This window comes from Gorilla gorilla, chromosome 1 (assembly GCF_029281585.2).
Source record: "Gorilla gorilla gorilla isolate KB3781 chromosome 1, NHGRI_mGorGor1-v2.1_pri, whole genome shotgun sequence".
Classification (NCBI taxonomy): domain Eukaryota; kingdom Metazoa; phylum Chordata; class Mammalia; order Primates; family Hominidae; genus Gorilla; species Gorilla gorilla.
In genome coordinates, this window is record NC_073224.2 from 149,976,543 (window position 1) to 149,994,008 (window position 17,466).

Below are 17,466 nucleotides of genomic sequence, written 5' to 3' on the forward strand. Positions count from 1 at the left end.
TGTTGTACTTACTCCTCGGCCTCGGCCTCTGCCTGTTGATGGTCCTCCAAAAGCATCATAGTTTCTGCTTCCAAACGTACTTTCAGGATAAGCAGGCGTTCCTCTCCCCCGAGAGCCTACAGGTGCAGGCTTCATATGGGGTGAAGAAAAACTGCTGTAGGAAGAGTAATTCTCTCTTCCTCTGTCCTCCATAAACCCAGGCCTCAATTTTGAACGGGAGTAAGGTGCTTCCCAGCTAGACCCGCCCTGGTTTCTACCTCCGAAAGAGTCAAGGCTATTCCGGTAGGAGCTCTCAAATCGACCACCATAACTACCTCCGAAGCGGCTTTGTTCGGGTTCATTAAAACCATAGCCAGATCTGTACAGATCTCGCCCACCCAGAGAAGACCTGGAGTCGTAAGACTCATAAGGTCCAAACCTGGAAAAGTTGCACAGTGAGGGAAAAAACAAAAGTAAGCTTACTAATGTTAGACAATTCAAAAGACAAATTATCAGATGACATTTATCAACTAAAATTCATTTATACCATACTGGTTTGCACAGTTCTACTTTTGTTCACATTTGATTAGGGCTGGGCAGTTCAACGTGAGACCAGATAGAAAGCTATCTGAGTCAGATTATAAATATGAATTGAGTTTAGTAAAACTTAGCTTTAAAATCTGCTTCTTAGCAGCTTTTCTATTTTATGAAGAAGAAAAGATTTGTCTGTCATTATTTAAGCCCAGCCCTAGTCTTGGAAAAGGTCATTTGCTAAAGTTCACAAACTATTCAAACTTTTTTGAATCTATCCCTAATATTAAAAATTACAAAACATTTACAATATTTTGGCTTTCAATAGGGACACAAATTGAAGTCTACTTAGACATAGGTTATTTGTGACACAGAGAGATCCTTTTGCACTCCCAATAATCTATATCACAAACTGCTTCATTGTGTCTGTAGGAGTCAAAATTTGGGGAATTATCTCTGGTTATAAAAATTTAACAATCTGCCAAACTTCAGCCAAGGTCAATTAATCAATCCTCAATCACTTTTTACTTGTAGACTAGAAAATCTAACAAATCTAGAAGGATAAACAGATAAAACATAAAAGTAAAAGATCACCAACATATACCCTCTGCATATGAATTTTCAAGGCAGATGAGAAAGAATACATCTTATAATATATTCAATTATTTGCAAAATTATTTCCTTCAGGAAATTATCACATAAAACTACCCTAAAAAAGGGAGCACACAGTCTCCTCGAGGTTTTAAGAGAGTTAACAGAAGAAATAAATCATCTTCCTTCTCACAAACCCAAAGCATGGATTACAAAAGTTGCTTGATATCTTACAACACAATTTTATAAATGCCCACAATTACACATGAGATAAAACAATAACATCTACAGATATAGCTTATGCACATTACATTCACATTATAAAAGGGCAATAACTGACATATTAAAACATTAAGTGTTACATTACTTCAATTATTTACAGATCACTAAATAGATTTACTTCTGAATCCTAGTAACCATATAAAAATTATTCCTATTTCCAACTACATTTTTCAAAACATCTATCACATAAGCAAAATAGTTGCAACTGTTCACTTTCTTAATTTTCCTTTACTATAAACCACAGTGGTACACTGGAAGCAGAAAGAAGGAAAGTAAGCATCATTCAGTCCATCATTAAGGAATCCGGATCCTTCAATTTATGCAGAAGGATGACTGTTTCACATGTCTACTAACTAGTTTTACTTATACTCAGCAGGAACCTTTGTGCCTCAAAAAGTAGACACCCCTTCTCCTGAAATATGGTCAACCTTAAAGCTTGTAGTTGTTTAAGTAGGTTTAAGCTTTATACAGTAGTAACAGTAAAATATAAATACAATCTCGACTAGTCAAAGGTATAGTATTCATGGCTTTAATACAATGCTTCTAGCCTAGAGCACAAGTGCTTTGGTGTAAGTAGTACCTGTCAATAAATAACCTGAACATAATTTTAAAAATATTTTTATTATTGCAATATGCTCTTCCTTTAAAATTAGAATTAAAGGAATATGTCCTGAATGTTTCTTGGAAAGTAAATGTTAGACTGGTTCAGTAAAATCCATTCTAGTTAGACTGCTTTGCTAATTTACATAGCACCCCACATTAGAAAAGATTTTTTTTAATTATTAAGAAAAAGCTTCATAAATAATATTTTCAATAACATTTTTATATCATTTTTCAGGATATTTTGATTGACAAGAAGTTAAAAGTAAAAGAATTTTCAAAAAGTTCACTGCTAAAAAGAGTATCTTACTCTATTATATTGACATGATATAGTTATCTGGTGTTTTCCTAAAATAACATCTGCCAGTAATACTGATTTAAATTTTATACCCATTAATTAACACCTTTAAATATTTAAGGTGATGATTCAATAGCAAACAGTGAAGTTCAAGTATCATAATATGCCTAAAGAGTACTTAAAGTAATATATCCAAAATCTTATAGTTGTCTAATTATTTGGCCAAATGATTAAGCAATTTACCTGCTACCCCCACCACCACCACTGTGATTGTCCATGCCATATGACTGGTTTAGGTAGGAATCCATGGATCTCTGACCCCCATAGGATCCATGGCCATAGTCACGATCCATCCCTATAAGAGTTTAAAAAGAAAAAAGTTATATGATGCTCACCTTTACTGGCACTCAAAAGAAGAATTTTTAGATAAATATCCTTGAATGTCAGACCTCCATAAGATCCAGGGCCATAATCACGATCCATTCCTAAAAGAGAGTCAATAAGAAATCGTCACTAAAATACACCATTCTCTTCAGGGATCTTTGCACAAAACACAAGATATTCCTATCTATCACCTGAGATAATTTACCATTAACATTTAAACTAAATTCACACTAAATGCTGAAGGGAAAAACACAAAGATGAGAAGCTACTAAATCAAATTTGCTAAAAAAAAAAAAAAAAAGAAAAGCCCTGATATTTCAAAGAAAAACATATTTTCAACTAAAAAGTTCTATATTAGAATTATTTTTTTTTATTTTCTTTTGAGACTGGGTTATGAGACTGGCTAATTTTTGTATTTTTGATAGAGATGGGCCTTCACCGTGTTGCCCAGGGTGGTCTCAAACTCCTGGGCTCAAGCAATCCACCTGTCTTGGCCTCACAAAGTGCTGGGATTACAGGCATGAGTCACTGCACCTGGCCACAGAATTATTTTCAATTTAACCAATATTTGTTGGACTAGGGGACTACTATAAGGCCTTGTATTAAGTACTATATCATATATAATTAATGATACATAATTCCTATTCTTAAAAGAAGTCAGCATTTAATAAAGTCAAAGGGGAAATTTTTGTCCTATATGACAGCAGTAGACTATACTTGTTTTCTGCATCTAACTGCTCTTTAAATGTCTGAAAACTCAGAAGCAGCCACATTTCCAATTAGCCTTGTTCACAGTAATTGAAACAGATATTTTTATAAAGTAAAATCACAGATTGAGACCAATCTATGGCACTGTGCCTATAAATTATGACTCAACAAATGAATGCAAATTCTAGCAATGTGAACACTAAAAAAAAAAAAAACTAATACAATAAGCATATTAAGTTTATTTTATTACACTGCAATTCTGCCTATATACCAACCTCTGAAATGAAAAATAAAACAAAAGAGGTAACAAAATCAATTTAGGATGACTATAAAAATCAGAAAGTAAAACAAACATTTAGAATTTGTTTTCTATAAAGTCCTTTAAAAATCCCTCATTACTCTCCTCCCCAAATGTCATACACAAATAAATACAATAGTACACACAGAGTAAATACCTTAATTTTATATTTTTTAAAACATTAAATTTTATATAATCATTTAAATATCTCTAGTCCCAACAATAATAATGACAACAATAACAACTTTATAAAAATAGTACTCGAAGTCACCAACTTTAAACCTGGTAGCAACCTGAATGTTCAAAATCAATCCTCTCATTTTATAGATCTGGGGAACTGAAGTCCAAAGAGATGAAATGATTTTCCCAAAATTCCATACATATCCTCTTGTCTAGTCTCATGCTATTGCTTCTACATGAAACATTTTCCTCTGCTACCCTAAATATCAGCTTATTGAAACTTTCTAATCTTTTAAAGTCCATTTCAAATACTAATGCATTCAAGAAAACTTTTACTGATACTCTCTCAGCTGAGTGTCATCCTTCTTCCGAATATTTACAAAAGCCTGTAACTCTCATGTGGTGCTTGTGATACTCTGCCTTACTCTGCCATTTGTGGCCTCATCTTAAATTTACTAGTCCTGTGGTAAGGGTCCAATTTTTATCTTAGAACAGCAGTTGCTGGGCACGGTGGCTCACGCCTGTAATCCCAGCACTTTGGGAGGTCGAGGCGGGTAGATCACGAGGTCAGGAGATCAAGACCATCCTGGCTAACACAGTGAAACCCCGTCTCTACTAAAAATACAAAAAAAAATTAGCTGGGTGTGGTGGCAGGTGCCTGTAGTCCCAGCTACTCGGCAGGCTGAGGCAGGAGAATGGCATGAACCCAGGAGGTGGAGCCTGCAGTGAGCCAAGATCGTGCCACTGCACTCCAGCCTGGGCGACAGAGTGAGACTCGTCTCAAAGAAAAAAAAAAAAAGAACTAAGTGAAACCATTGTTTTAATGAAAATGACTGACATTATTTGTTGTCAATGACAAAATTCATGCTTTCAAGTGAACATTAGAATTTTTTAAAAGTTGTATCTACCACCTTGAGCTTGACACCTTCCCAATACTTAAAGGCTTTCTGAAAGGTTGGTGGTAGTATCACTGAATATGATTTTTTAAATATTTTGCCATAAAACTGATCAACATTTGGAAAATCTGCATTTTATATAAAAACTAGTATTTTCCAAATAATGCCGATATTACAAAATAATATATGGTAAAAAAGATCCATTCAAAGTGCAAGACATACTAATGGGTTTTAATATAACAGTACAAAAAGTTTATCAATATACAAAACATATGGAGATATTTTACTGCTTTTTTCATTTGAAGACTTCAAATCTGGTGTGTAATTTACACTTACAGAGCACTTCAATTCAAACTATCCATGTTTTAAGTACTCAACAGTAACACGTAGCTAGTAGCTACCAAACTGGACAACACAGTCCCACATTAATAAAATAGTTAATTTTTTGTGATACGGTTGGTAGGTATATAGTAAAATTTATGCTCATATCTCTCAGAGGATAATTCTGAGATTAAAATAAAGTTTTCAAAATGAAAAGTTTTCCTCTAAGGCCTCATATTTAAAAATAAGATTATGTTTAGTCAGGTACACAGAGAAAAAAATCTTATGTTTTATTTCTGCTAGTTTCTATTTTGAGTTAGCATTGGCTGCCTTTGAATACTAAAACCTTTAGTTTTTTGTTCTATTTATTTCACTATAATCATAAAATTATTAACATTTATTGTACACTAACCATGTATGGGTTAGGCACTGTGAAATGTACAAAAATTCTCTCCCTCTCCCTCTCCGTCTCCCTCTCCCTCTCCCTCTCCCCTCTTTCCACGGTCTCCCTCTGATGCCGAGCCGAAGCTGGACGGTATTGCTGCCATCTCAGCTCACTGCAACCTCCCTGCCGGATTCTCCTGCCTCAGCCTGCCGAGTGCCTGCGATTGCAGGCGCGCGCCGCCCCGCCTGACTGGTTTTCGTATGTTTTTGGTGGAGACGGGGTTTCACTGTGTTGGCCGGGCTGGTCTCCAGCTCCTAACCGCGAGTGATCTGCCAGCCTTGGCCTCCCGAGGTGCCGGGATTGCAGACAGAGTCTCGTTAACTCAGTGCTCAATGGTGCCCAGGCTGGAGTGCAGTGGCGTGATCTCGGCCCGCTACAACCACCTCCCAGCCGCCTGCCTTGGCCTCCCAAAGTGCCGAGATTGCAGCCTCTGCCCGGCTGCCGCCCCGTCTGGGAGGTGAGGAGCGTCTCCGCCTGGCCGCCCATCGTCCGGGATGTGAGAAGCCCCTCTGCCTGGCTGCCCAGTCTGGAAAGTGAGGAGCATCTCTGCCCGGCCGCCATCCCATCTAGGAAACAAGGAGCGCCTCTTCCCGGCCGCCATCACATCTGGGAAGTGAGGAGCGTCTCTGCCCGGCTGCCCATCGTCTGAGATGTGGGGAGCACCTCTGCCCTGCCGCCCCGTCCGGGATGTGAGGAGCGTCTCTCCCTGGCCGCCCCGTCTGAGAAGTGAGGAGACCCTCTGCCTGGCAACCGCCCCGTCTGAGAAGTGAGGAGCCCCTCCGCCCGGCAGCCACCCCACCCGGGAAGTGAGGAGCCCCTCCGCCCAGCAGCCACCCCGTCTGGGAAGTGAGGAGCATCTCCGCCCGGCAGCCACCTCGTCCGGGAGGGAGGTGGGGGGGTCAGCCCCCCGCCCGGCCAGCCGCCCCGTCCGGGAGGGAGGTGGGGGGGCCAGCCCCCCGCCCGGCGAGCCGCCCCGTCCGGAAGGGAGGTGGGGGGGGTCAGCCCCCCGCCCGGCCAGCCGCCCCATCCGGGAGGGAGGTGGGGGGGTTAGCCCACCGCCCAGCCTGCCGCCCTGTCCGGGAGGGAGGTGGGGGTTCGGCCCCCCGCCTGGCCGGCCACCCGGTCCGAGAGGTGAGGGGCACCTCTGCCCGGCCGCCCCTACTGGGAAGTGAGGAGCCCCTCTGCCCGGCCAGCCGCTCCGTCCGGGAGGGAGGTGGGGGGGTCAGCCCCCCGCCCGGCCAGCCACCCCATCCGGAAGGGAGGTGGGGGGGTCAACCCCCCGCCCGGCCAGCCGCCCCGTCCGGGAGGGAGGTGGGGGGGTCAGCCCACCGCCCAGCCTGCCGCCCTGTCCGGGAGGGAGGTGGGGGTTCGGCCCCCCGCCTGGCCAGCCGCCCCATCCGGGAGGTGAGGGGCGCCTCTGCCCGGCCGCCCCTACTGGGATGTGAGGAGCCCCTCTGCCCGGCCAGCCGCCCCGTCCAGGAGGGAGGTGGGGGGGGTCAGCCCCCTGCCCGGCCAGCCGCCCCGTCCGGGAGGTGAGGGGCACCTCTGCCCGGCCGCCCCTACTGGGAAGTGAGGAGCCCCTCTGCCCGGCCACCACCCCGTCTTGGAGGTGTACCCAACAGCTCATTGAGAACGGGTCATGATGACAATGGCGGTTTTGTGGAATGGAAAGGGGGGAAAGGTGGGGAAAAGATTGAGAAATCGGATGGTTGCCGTGTCTGTGTAGAAAGAGGTAGACATGGGAGACTTTTCATTTTGTTCTGTACTAAGAAAAAATTCTTCTGCCTTGGGAAAAAAAAAAAAAAAAAAAAAAACATAGCAGCTACAATGATGGCCCTCACTAAGAATGAGGCCCATGCACAATCCACTCCCCAGCACACCCAAATGCAGCCCCTGTTCCACAGAGGAGACACTCATACGCCAAGGATCAGCACAGAATGTGATAGCCTCCAGGCAAACTCACTATGCCATCATTCATCATACAAGAAATCCTCACTGGAGCAAGGCCTCTGTAATGACCACTGCTCAGCACCAAAGGCTGCATTTCCAGCCCTCACCTACTGGACCTGATGGGGATGGGACATGTGGGCCCCACCTTCCTCCATGAAACACTCTCTTCCCTCAGATCCCTGGACTCTGCGCCTGCCTCTCCCACTCTCCAAGTTCCCCTCCCGCTGTCCCCTGCTCCCATGGATGCTGTTCTCTGGGCCCTTGAAGACCTCCCCCACTACTTCACACAACTCCCAGGTGACCTGTGAATCTCTGCTCAGGTGTCCTCTCCTCAAGAAGCCTTGGATGGTCCCACCTACAGCACCTGGACTTGCCTCTCTGTCACAGTGTGACCGGACATTCCCAGGTGCCTATCTCTCTCTTTTGAGAGCTAAGGTCCTCATGTGCAGGAAACCACTGCCACTCTCCTCCACGTCTCCAGCACTGAGCATGGTGCCAGGCTGTGAGCCAAGGCTCCGTAAAACTGCGTGCCTCTCGAGCTGGAAGCCTGTGTGTCTGGAAGCTCAGGGAGCAGCTGTCACCTGCACGTGGGATTCCTGAGCTCCCATGAACAGGCAGGAGAGGAGACACAGGCCTGCACGTTGCTGTGGAAAAAGCCCTTGCAGAAGGCAGGAGGGGCTGTCAAACCAGGCTTGCTCTGAAAATGTGGCAGCAAGGGCCACCTCTAATAAACCCCGTAAGGGCTCAAAAAAAAAAAACAAAAAACAAACAAACAAACAAAAAAACAAAAAAAAAACAAAAATTAATAAAGCTACTTTTATACAGCAATGATTCTGTTTGATTGTTCATAGTAACGTTACTACTCATTTAAACAGGAGGAAAAGTCTTTATATTGTATACAATTAGTGTAGTTATAGGGCTACAGATAATGTAAGATGACTGCTTTTTTATAAATTTTTCTTCCAGGTCACCAAAATGAATTTTAAAATCACTTTTAAAAATAAAACCGTGAGAACACAGTAGTATATCTTAAATGATAGTAATTTACCCAGAAAAATAAAACTGACCTAATAATCTAAATCAAATATATTCTATCACTTGGATCACTCTATTATACAAATAATATGCTCAAAAATGCTAAAACTCATTTTTCATTAAAATACAAAGTAGCAGCTGTGACATACTGGGGAAAAAAACTGACCTATGGGCTGGGCAAGGTGGCTTACACCTGTAATCCCAACCCTTTGGGAGGCCAAGGCGGGTGGATCACCTGAGGTCAGGAGTTCAAGACCAGCCTGACCAACATGGTAAAACCCCGTCTCTACTAAAAAATACAAAAAAAATTAGCCAGGCATGGTGGTGGGCGCCTGTAATTCCAGCTACTCAGGAGGCTGAGGCAAAAGAATTGCTTGAACCCAGGAGGCAGAAGTTGCAGTGAACTGAGATCACACCATTGCACTCTAGCCTGGGCGACAAGAGAGAAACTCCATCTCAAAAAAAAAAAAAAAAATTAAAAACTGACCTATGACCAAAATAACTAACTATGTGACATTAAGTCTTGAGTGGGACTACTTTTTAGCAACTCTACACTACCAGCACCCTATTACAAGATACCAGCATCTACCACCTAGGTTATTGCAAATGTCTCCTAACTGGTTTTCCTGCTCCACTTTTGCTCCTTTGTGTTTATTCTGAAGACAACAGCCACAATAATTCTGACAAAATGTTAAGTTCAATCATGTTCAATGCTCAGTAACCTCCAATGGGTTCCTCTTATTCCAAGTAAAAGCCAAAGCTTAAAATAACATCTAAGAACCTATAACAGTGGTTCTTAACTAGGGGAGATTTTGCACCCCCTGGGGACATTGGCAATGTCTGAAACATTTTTGGTTGTCACAACTAGGGGGCAGATGCTACTGACATCTGGCATATTATAGAGGCCAAGGAGGCTGCTAAATGTTCCACAATGCACAGGACATCCCCCTCCAACAAAAAATTACCCAGTCCAAAATGTAAGAAATTTGAGAAACCCTGCCCTACATGATATGCCCCATCACCTCTTAACTTCATTATCAATTATATACACCCCTGTTCACTCCACTACTACAACACCAGGCCCCTTGATGTCTCTAGAACACAAGGTGTATACCCATTTCAGCAGCTGCTGTTCCCTCTGCCTGGAATGCTCATTCCCCTGAACCTGCACTGTTTACTCCCTCAACTTTTTCAGATCTTCACTTGTATTGCTTCTGATATATAAGCAAGTTATCTTTGATTTTCAATGCTTTCTGGCTACACCTCACCACTCTAACCTTGTCTTAAGATTGCTCAGCAAAAAATCATCTGTTCTAGTCAAGCCAGCGCTAAGGTCTTACTCTGTCACCCATGCTGGACTGCAGTGGCACAATCATAGCTCACTGCAGCCTCCACCTCCTGGGCTCAATCAATCCTCCCATCTCAGCCTCGAGTAACTGGAACTACAGGGGGGCACCACCATGCCTGGCTAATGTTTTTAAAAAAATTTTTGTAGAGACAGGGTCTCACTATGTTGCCCAGGCTAGTTTCAATCACCTGGCCTCAAGCAGTGCTCCCACCTCAGGCTCCCAAAGCACTAGGATTATAGGCATGAGCTACCACACCCTTTTCTCTCCCCTATTCTATATGCTATTTATGTAAAAGGTATTATGAAGCAAGAAGGAAAACATGGAGACGCTGGAAATACATTTTCCTTCCAAGAAATAGTGTGGGGAAAATCTGTATCTTGCCATGTTTTCCAATGCCTTCTACTTCATTTCACTTCCTAGAAAATACAGTGCTAACAATAAAATATGTTTTTGGCTTTTTGGTACCTACACACTGTTTATTTCTTAAAGCCCGTAAGTCTTCTTCTAAATGGCTTCATGGCTTGCATACTCACCTATCTTAAATCTACGCTCAAATGTCATCTTTTTGGTGAGTCCTTCCCCAGAGACTCTAAAATTGCAACACATACAAGCACACACACACATTTATCCTCCTTCTCTATGTTACTCTCCCTCGCAATGATCATCATCTAACATACAATAAATATTACTCCCTTTTTCCCCTGTGGACTAAATTATGACATATATATTATTTCTTATCTTGTTTACTATTTCATCCCACTAGACGGAAAGCCTCACAAAGGCAGGAATATTTGTCCATTTTGTTCACTGCTACATTCCCACCTCCTAGAACATCTGATGCCCAGCAGGCACTAAATAAATATTTGCTGAACAAAGTCAAATTGAATCCCTGAAATTAAGTTCCTCATTTGTAAAATATAAGTAATCTAGACCTAGAAGTACTGTCAAGCATTGGCCTTTAATCAGAGGTGCCCTCCAAAATCATTCAGAGTAGTTTTGCACAACATACACAGCCAAAGACCACTTGCCCTGAAATTAAGATTCAAGAGGTATAGGCTATGTCTGAAAAGAGAGACTTTGAAAAAGCTCCCCAGGAGATTCCAACAATCACCCTCAGATGAGAACCAGTTATAACTAAAATTAAGAGAAAAAATAAAAGTCATAATATTAGATCTTTTTGCAACACTGTATACTAATTAATAAATAAACATCTGGCCCTGCATGAGTCTGCATTTCAAGTCCTATGTTTAGACATTAAATCCAACTATCCAGTAAATCCTAGATGGCCTTTTATCATTACAAACTCTCTCCCTCTCCCCCTCCCTCTTCCCCTCCCCCTCTCCCTTGTAAAAGCACTAGTCATACATTCCAGTTTAAAATCCTGGATTCATTTTTATTCAACCCTCTCAATTTTCTACCCATTACTAGTCAGCCTGCAAGTTCTGCTAATTTGCTCTTTATTTTTAAGATTACTACTATCACCTCCCAAGTTCAAGGCCTTAAAATCTTTATATCAAAACTTATGAAATGGCTTTCTCGTTAATTTTTCAGTTTTCAATATAACTTACATGTGGATGCAAATTAAACTTCCTTTGGTAATTTTCAATTTCCAGCTCACAAACACATTCTTCAGTACTAACTCCCTATATGTTAAGCCTTTTTAGCCCACATGAAATCCAAAGTTTATCTTAATCTTTAAAGATAATGAAATAAAAATTAACTGTTCAGTAATTATTCCCATAAATGGCATAGTCTTTAGTATACATTTGCTTCAGTTTTACTTTGTGAATATATTCTATTCTGTACGAAAGTTGGATTTTACATTTCTCTGGCAATCAGGATATTTAATGCCTCAAGTCCTTCATATGTTTTTTTAACCTGCATTAATTGTTCTGTGTTCTTTTTTTGTATTATTATCTTGTGTGGCAGGGCCCTAACTCTAATAACTATCAAAATGACATCCAATTGTATTCTACATACCTCTCATGACTCTATCTAGTTCTATAGTCACAAGTCTAAGGTCATGCTCATGTCAATAAACAATCAAGCTTCTTCATGTGCTCCTCTAGACAGCTCTTTATATACTAACACATTTGGACACACTGAAGAAAATGACCTCAAAAACAAGGTCAAAATGCATTACAATACAAGCTATATAGAACCAAGCCAATAATCCACTTAGTCTACATTACTCAATACCAAAGCCTCTAATTCAACCAAAATAACTCAGCCAGTGTCTTGTGATTCATCACTCAGAATGTAGTTAGGCCCTTTGGAACACATTAAAATAATCATAATTCAAACAAAATGGACCAAAAAAAAATCAAACTAATGTGAATAACCCCTAACATTTTCTGATAGCAAATTCCCCAATTCAAATACTACATATAGTAAGACAATATTAACACATAAATGATATATCAAGAACCAAAACAAGGACTGAAATAGGTAGAACTGGCCTTTTACATTGATACTATATTTTTATGCGCATGAAGAGAAAAGCTGAAAGAGGATACTTACCATTAAAGCCCTGATAAGTATTCCTGCAGGCGGAGTGTGTGTAATCTATGAAGACACATTTAACAAAAAGGAATTAGTGTGATATTAGCAATAATTCAAAATTATATGCCGATCCAGTAAAAAACAAGCACAATTTTTAAAATGACATTAACCCAATTATCTGCAAAACTGAGAATAGTTAAAACAAATAATTACCAATACTCCATTCCAGAAAATGTATCTCTTTTTTCTTCACTATCTCCCCAAATGGTAGGTTTATTATCCAAATTATGGTAAACATTAGTTTACAACACCTGATACATAATAACAGCCAAAAGAGGGGATTCAGCACTGATTTGTACCAAGTAACACAAAGGCAGATAGATTAAATTATGTATCAAATAATGCAAAAGCAAAGACATCTGAGAATTGTACGTAACATGAAATTTTTGCTAAGTTAATTTATTTTACCATTTAATTTGCTCTTTAAAGATTTTAAGATCTTGGCCGGGAACGGTGGCTCACGCCTGTAATCCCAGCACTTTGGGAAGGTGAGGTGGGCGGGTCACGAGGTCAGGAGTTCGAGACCAGCCCGTCCAATATGGTGAAACCCTTTCTCTACTGGAAATATAAAAATTAGCCGGGCCTGGTGGTGCGTGCCTGTAGTCCCAGCTACTAGGGAGGCTGAGGCAGAAGAATCACTTGAATCCAGGAAGACAGAGACTGCAGTGAGCCAAGATTGCACCACTGCACTCCAGCCTGGGCGACAGAACGAGACTCTGTCTCAAAAAAAAAAAGATTTCAAGATCTTATCTGAGACATGCATATGCATATACATATATGACTGTGTTCTATATTCATCCAGAATGTGTCATCACTGAAAACCATATTGCCAATTTCCTCATCAAAACTAATTCAACAACTGTTAAATTCTTTAGTTAATTTTACAAATATATACTGAAAGAACAGAATTTAATATAGTGGTCATCTGGATACAACAGAATCCTGCTACACTATACAGGAATAGATTCATATATGGTGTTAGTCAAACTCCATCTTCCAAATACAGCAGTGGTATATTTGGGCAGTGAGACAGGGCGTATTTCATCACTAATATTGTTTAGAATTTCTATCACTGACACTGTTTAGAATTCTGGCATATGGCAATAATAGAAAGCATACATACTACATTTTATTATTGTTTTTCAATTCTCCATAGAAAATGGATTCCCTTATTGCCTTGGGTGGGGAGTGGAAAGAACTGTTTCTACTGCCCCACCTCCACTTTGTTAGCCTCTGCTATACCTTGGGTGTTGGCATTATCATCAAACTACTGCATGAAAATACAATAATATATTTTTTATTTTCACTCCCAACTCTGGCCACTTCAAATATTCATAGTTTTTTGTTTTGTTGTTGGTTTTTTTTTTGTTTTTTGTTTTTTCAGACGAAGTTTGGCTCTTGTTGCCCAGGCTGGAGTGCAATGGGACGATCTCGGCTCATTGCAACCTTCGCCTCCCGGGTTCAAGTGATTCTTCTGCCTCTGCCTCCGCCTCCCAAAGTGCTGAGATTACAGGTGTGAGCCATCGTGCCCAGCCCAAATATTCATAGTTTAAAGGTATCTACATCAAAATGAGTTAAAGTCCAACCCAAACCACGAGAGTGTGCTACTCTTAAGAGCTGAACTTACTATTTCAAAGTAACTGAAAAGTATCTACAAGAGGGCTATTCCAGTCCCCTTTCACAAATCTGTACCTAGATATGAAAGCTTTAATTCTTTGTTGCATGAAATGTTATGAAAAATCAAAAGCTCATCGAATAAGACATATGCTGAGATCACACCTCATTTAAAGATCATTTTTTTGGTGGGGTTAAAGGTTTACAGCCTACTTAGTGAACTGGTTTTACTTAAGCATGCCTGGTTACTCAGGATTAAATCCAGTTTAATCATGCAAGTCCTTTCCCATGTCTCCCTAATGTTGTCACTACATACCACTTTATCTTGACACCAATTCCAAGCAAGGTTTGAAAACAAAAGTGAAGACCAAATTAATATTATTTTGTGACCCTGTAAAAGTGGTTTAAAGAATTAGTATCTGAGACAACTGAAAAGTATTGCTAAAATACAGTTTATTTAATCCGTAAGTCAAACACTTACAAGGCTGTGTACAGGTCTAAATGTGAAGGACATTTGATGCTTGCTGTGCCAAAATTCTGATTAACTTAAATCCTATCTACACACGATCCAAAGAAAAGTGCTTTGGTTCACATAAATATTTCAAGTTAGGGATTAACAAGCAGGTAATTTTTGGTGATAAACACCCCAGTTTACTAACCAGGAAACATCTTGCTTTCCATTTTGCATAGATATTTATCTATACATATCACTTAAAGACACCCTTTCAACTCATCTTAAACCGGGACAAACAGAAACATCACTGTGAACAAGCCTCTGAAAATTCTATCTGGCAAGAAGTAACCCGAGGCTGAGGATTAACTAAACGGACGGTCTGGGTCGCTGCCCTGTGGGGCGAATGCGAGACTAGGTGGGTGAGGCCGCACTCGCCCGTTTGCCCGAGACCGGGAAGTTGGAGACGTCGGGGCAATTTCCACTACCAGGGGCCAAGGCGAGTCTGGGGCTCCAGCCCGGAGGCTCTCGCGCTCTAGGCGCGTCCTACCGGACACCGAGTTCTCTTGTCTCCGCCGGCAGCGGGCGCCGAGCGGGCCGAATCGGGGCCCGCGGGTCCCCAAAGAGGCCGACTCCGGGCGCTGGGCCCGGGGCGGGCGGGCGGCCTCCGGGCCCGCAGAACAAAGCCCACACGGCCATCTTGAGACGGTAAACAGACCCCCTGCGTAGGCCACCCCGCCTCCTGCCAGCCGCGCCGACCAGCCAGAGGCAGCGCTTACCGTCCTCGAAGTCCATGGCAGAGGCTGGGGGCCGTCGGCCTTGGCGGCGCTAGGCTGAGCTATGGCCGGCGGCGAGCGTACGCGATCCGCGATTCCACACGATCAGTCCGCGCGACCGAGAGCGGCGCGCTACCAGCCCGGGAACCGCAGGCCACAGCGAGGCTGGGGAGGCGGGGCCGACCGGCGCTACCAGCCCCATCGGCGCGGCCTGCTATTGGCTGACGTGGGCTGGTGGGCGGGCCCTCGCGTGGGGGGCGGGAAGCAGGTCCGCTGTCACGCTCGGAGGTGCTGACCCTCTGGAGCCGCTGAGGGGGAAGGAAGGTAAAAAAGGAGCGCTAAAGATTGGCGGGGGTTGTGGGAAAGCAAGCCGAGTGTACGGGAAGGGCCGGCTGCGGCCCGCCATGTTTAAACCTGGCAAGAGCGAAAGAAGCCGGTTGGAATGCCTTCTTCCTGCCCAAACTAATAAAACCGCATGCCTACCTTTTGCTTAGTATTGGCTAGGGATGACTAATCATAACATTTGTAAGTACTTACGGGGTTTCCTCCATGGAGACACAGAAGTCTGGGACGTTTCTAGAAGCCTGTGGCAAATTTGAAAAGCAAGATACAAAATTGCGTATGGAGTCTGATTATCGCTACTTCAGTAAATTTTCTTAAAAGACAAAGCACCGAAATAAAATGGAAATAATAATTCTTTAAAAAATTTTTTAAATTATTTTTATAGAGATGGGGGTTTTGCCATGTTGCCCAAGCAGGTCTCCAACTCCTGGACTCAAGCGATCCCCCCACCCCCAGCCCTGTCTCCGCCTCCCAAAGTGTTAGGATCACAGGCGTGAGCCAACGCGACCCGCCTGGAAAGAATTCTAAAACATGGCCTGCTTGGCCACCGCCCGGGATCTGCAAGCTGCGCGCCCACAAGTTTCGGCACCCATTTGGACTTTCACAATCGGAGATGGCAGTGGTGAAGGCATCAACATCAAAAGCTACCAGGCCTTGGTATTCTCATCCAGTATATGCGAGATACTGGCAACATTATCATCAAGCAATGGCTTGGATGCAAAGCCACCACAATGCCTACAGGAAGGCGGCGGAATCCTGTTTCAGTCTTCCATGGTTCTTCCTTCCTGCGCTTCTTCCCCAAAGCTCTTACGATAACCAGGCTGCGTATCCTCAGTCCTTCTATGACCATCATGTGGCCTAGCAGGACTCCCCCTGCAGTTCTTCACATTTCAGAGGGTCTGGACAACATCCACATGGCAGCAGTAGGATCCAGGCATCCACAAGAGAAGACCAAGCTTTATCCGAGGAGGAAGAGATGGAGACCGAGTCAGATGCAGAGGTAGCATGTGACCTGAGCAATATGGAAATCACCGAAGAGCTCAGCCAGTACTTTGCAGAGACAGAGAGGCACAGAGAAGAACTACTGCGGCGGCAACAGCTGGATGCGGAGCGCCTGGACAGCTACGTGAACGCTGACCACGACCTGTACTGCAACACCCGCCGGTCGGTAGAGGCCCCAGCTGAGAGGCCTGGTGAGCGGCGCCAAGCCGAAATGAAGCGTTTGTACTGGGACAGCGCCGCCAAGATCCAGGCCATGGAGGCTACCGTGCAGCTCAGCTTTGACAAGCACTGTGATCCAAAGCAGCCCAATTACTGGCCGGTCATCCCCCTGAAGTTCTGAGCTCGGGGCACAGGGCACCCAGCCTCTTCCTCTTCCTTTTGGATACGCGCTCTTCATCTCTCCTTCTGTACATTTCTCAGGGAAAGGGGACTTTGTACTGAGGTACAGGCATGTTCACCACTGTCCCAGTGGGCCTGTCACGGGGTGGATGTACTGTGCCAGCCACTTGGAGGTCGGCAGGACATATTCTGTTGCCAACATGATAAATTTTATCCCGACATAAAATGATAATTTTGTATATATTATACTGGTTTTTTATGTTGTCGGTAACAGTTCAATTCATTAAAGTTCTTGCTTAGAGAAAAAAAAAAGAATTCTAAAACATGAACGATGATTCTTTTTGTGATGACTTTTTATGTACACATGATTATGTATTCTTCTATATCTCCAAATTCTTGAGCACTTTCATAATGTAAAATATATATTTGGCCTAAAACAAGATTTATTATTTATTAATGATTAGTGTTTATTAAAAGTTCTCTTTAGCCAAATATTATGTTTCATTTTCTTTGAAGATATACTTAGTGATGCG

The 17,466-nt window shown here is 42.8% G+C and overlaps 1 protein-coding gene and 1 pseudogene across 3 annotated transcripts in view; one reads left to right on the forward strand and one right to left on the reverse strand.

The window, feature by feature from the left end:
• The window catches only part of ZNF326 (zinc finger protein 326), a 36,197-nt gene extending 20,770 nt beyond the window's left edge, over window positions 1-15,427 (reverse strand). Inside the window, exons 1-5 of one of the 3 annotated variants that reach the window (XM_004026110.5) lie at window positions 15,254-15,427; window positions 12,368-12,412; window positions 2,731-2,766; window positions 2,525-2,636; window positions 13-418 (exon numbers count right to left, since the gene is read on the reverse strand). In XM_004026110.5, the coding sequence (XP_004026159.1) occupies window positions 13-418; window positions 2,525-2,636; window positions 2,731-2,766; window positions 12,368-12,412; window positions 15,254-15,269 (615 nt within the window). In that variant the 5' untranslated portion in view covers window positions 15,270-15,427. Of the gene's footprint in view, window positions 1-12; window positions 419-2,524; window positions 2,637-2,676; window positions 2,768-12,367; window positions 12,414-15,253 lie in introns of those variants that run through there. The other 2 variants (XM_019028700.4, XM_055351937.2) reach the window with 2 other exon arrangements.
• A 559-nt stretch (window positions 15,428-15,986) lies between these two features.
• On the forward strand, window positions 15,987-17,024 carry LOC101136313 (gem-associated protein 8-like; annotated as a pseudogene).
• The last annotated feature ends 442 nt before the right edge of the window (window positions 17,025-17,466 follow it).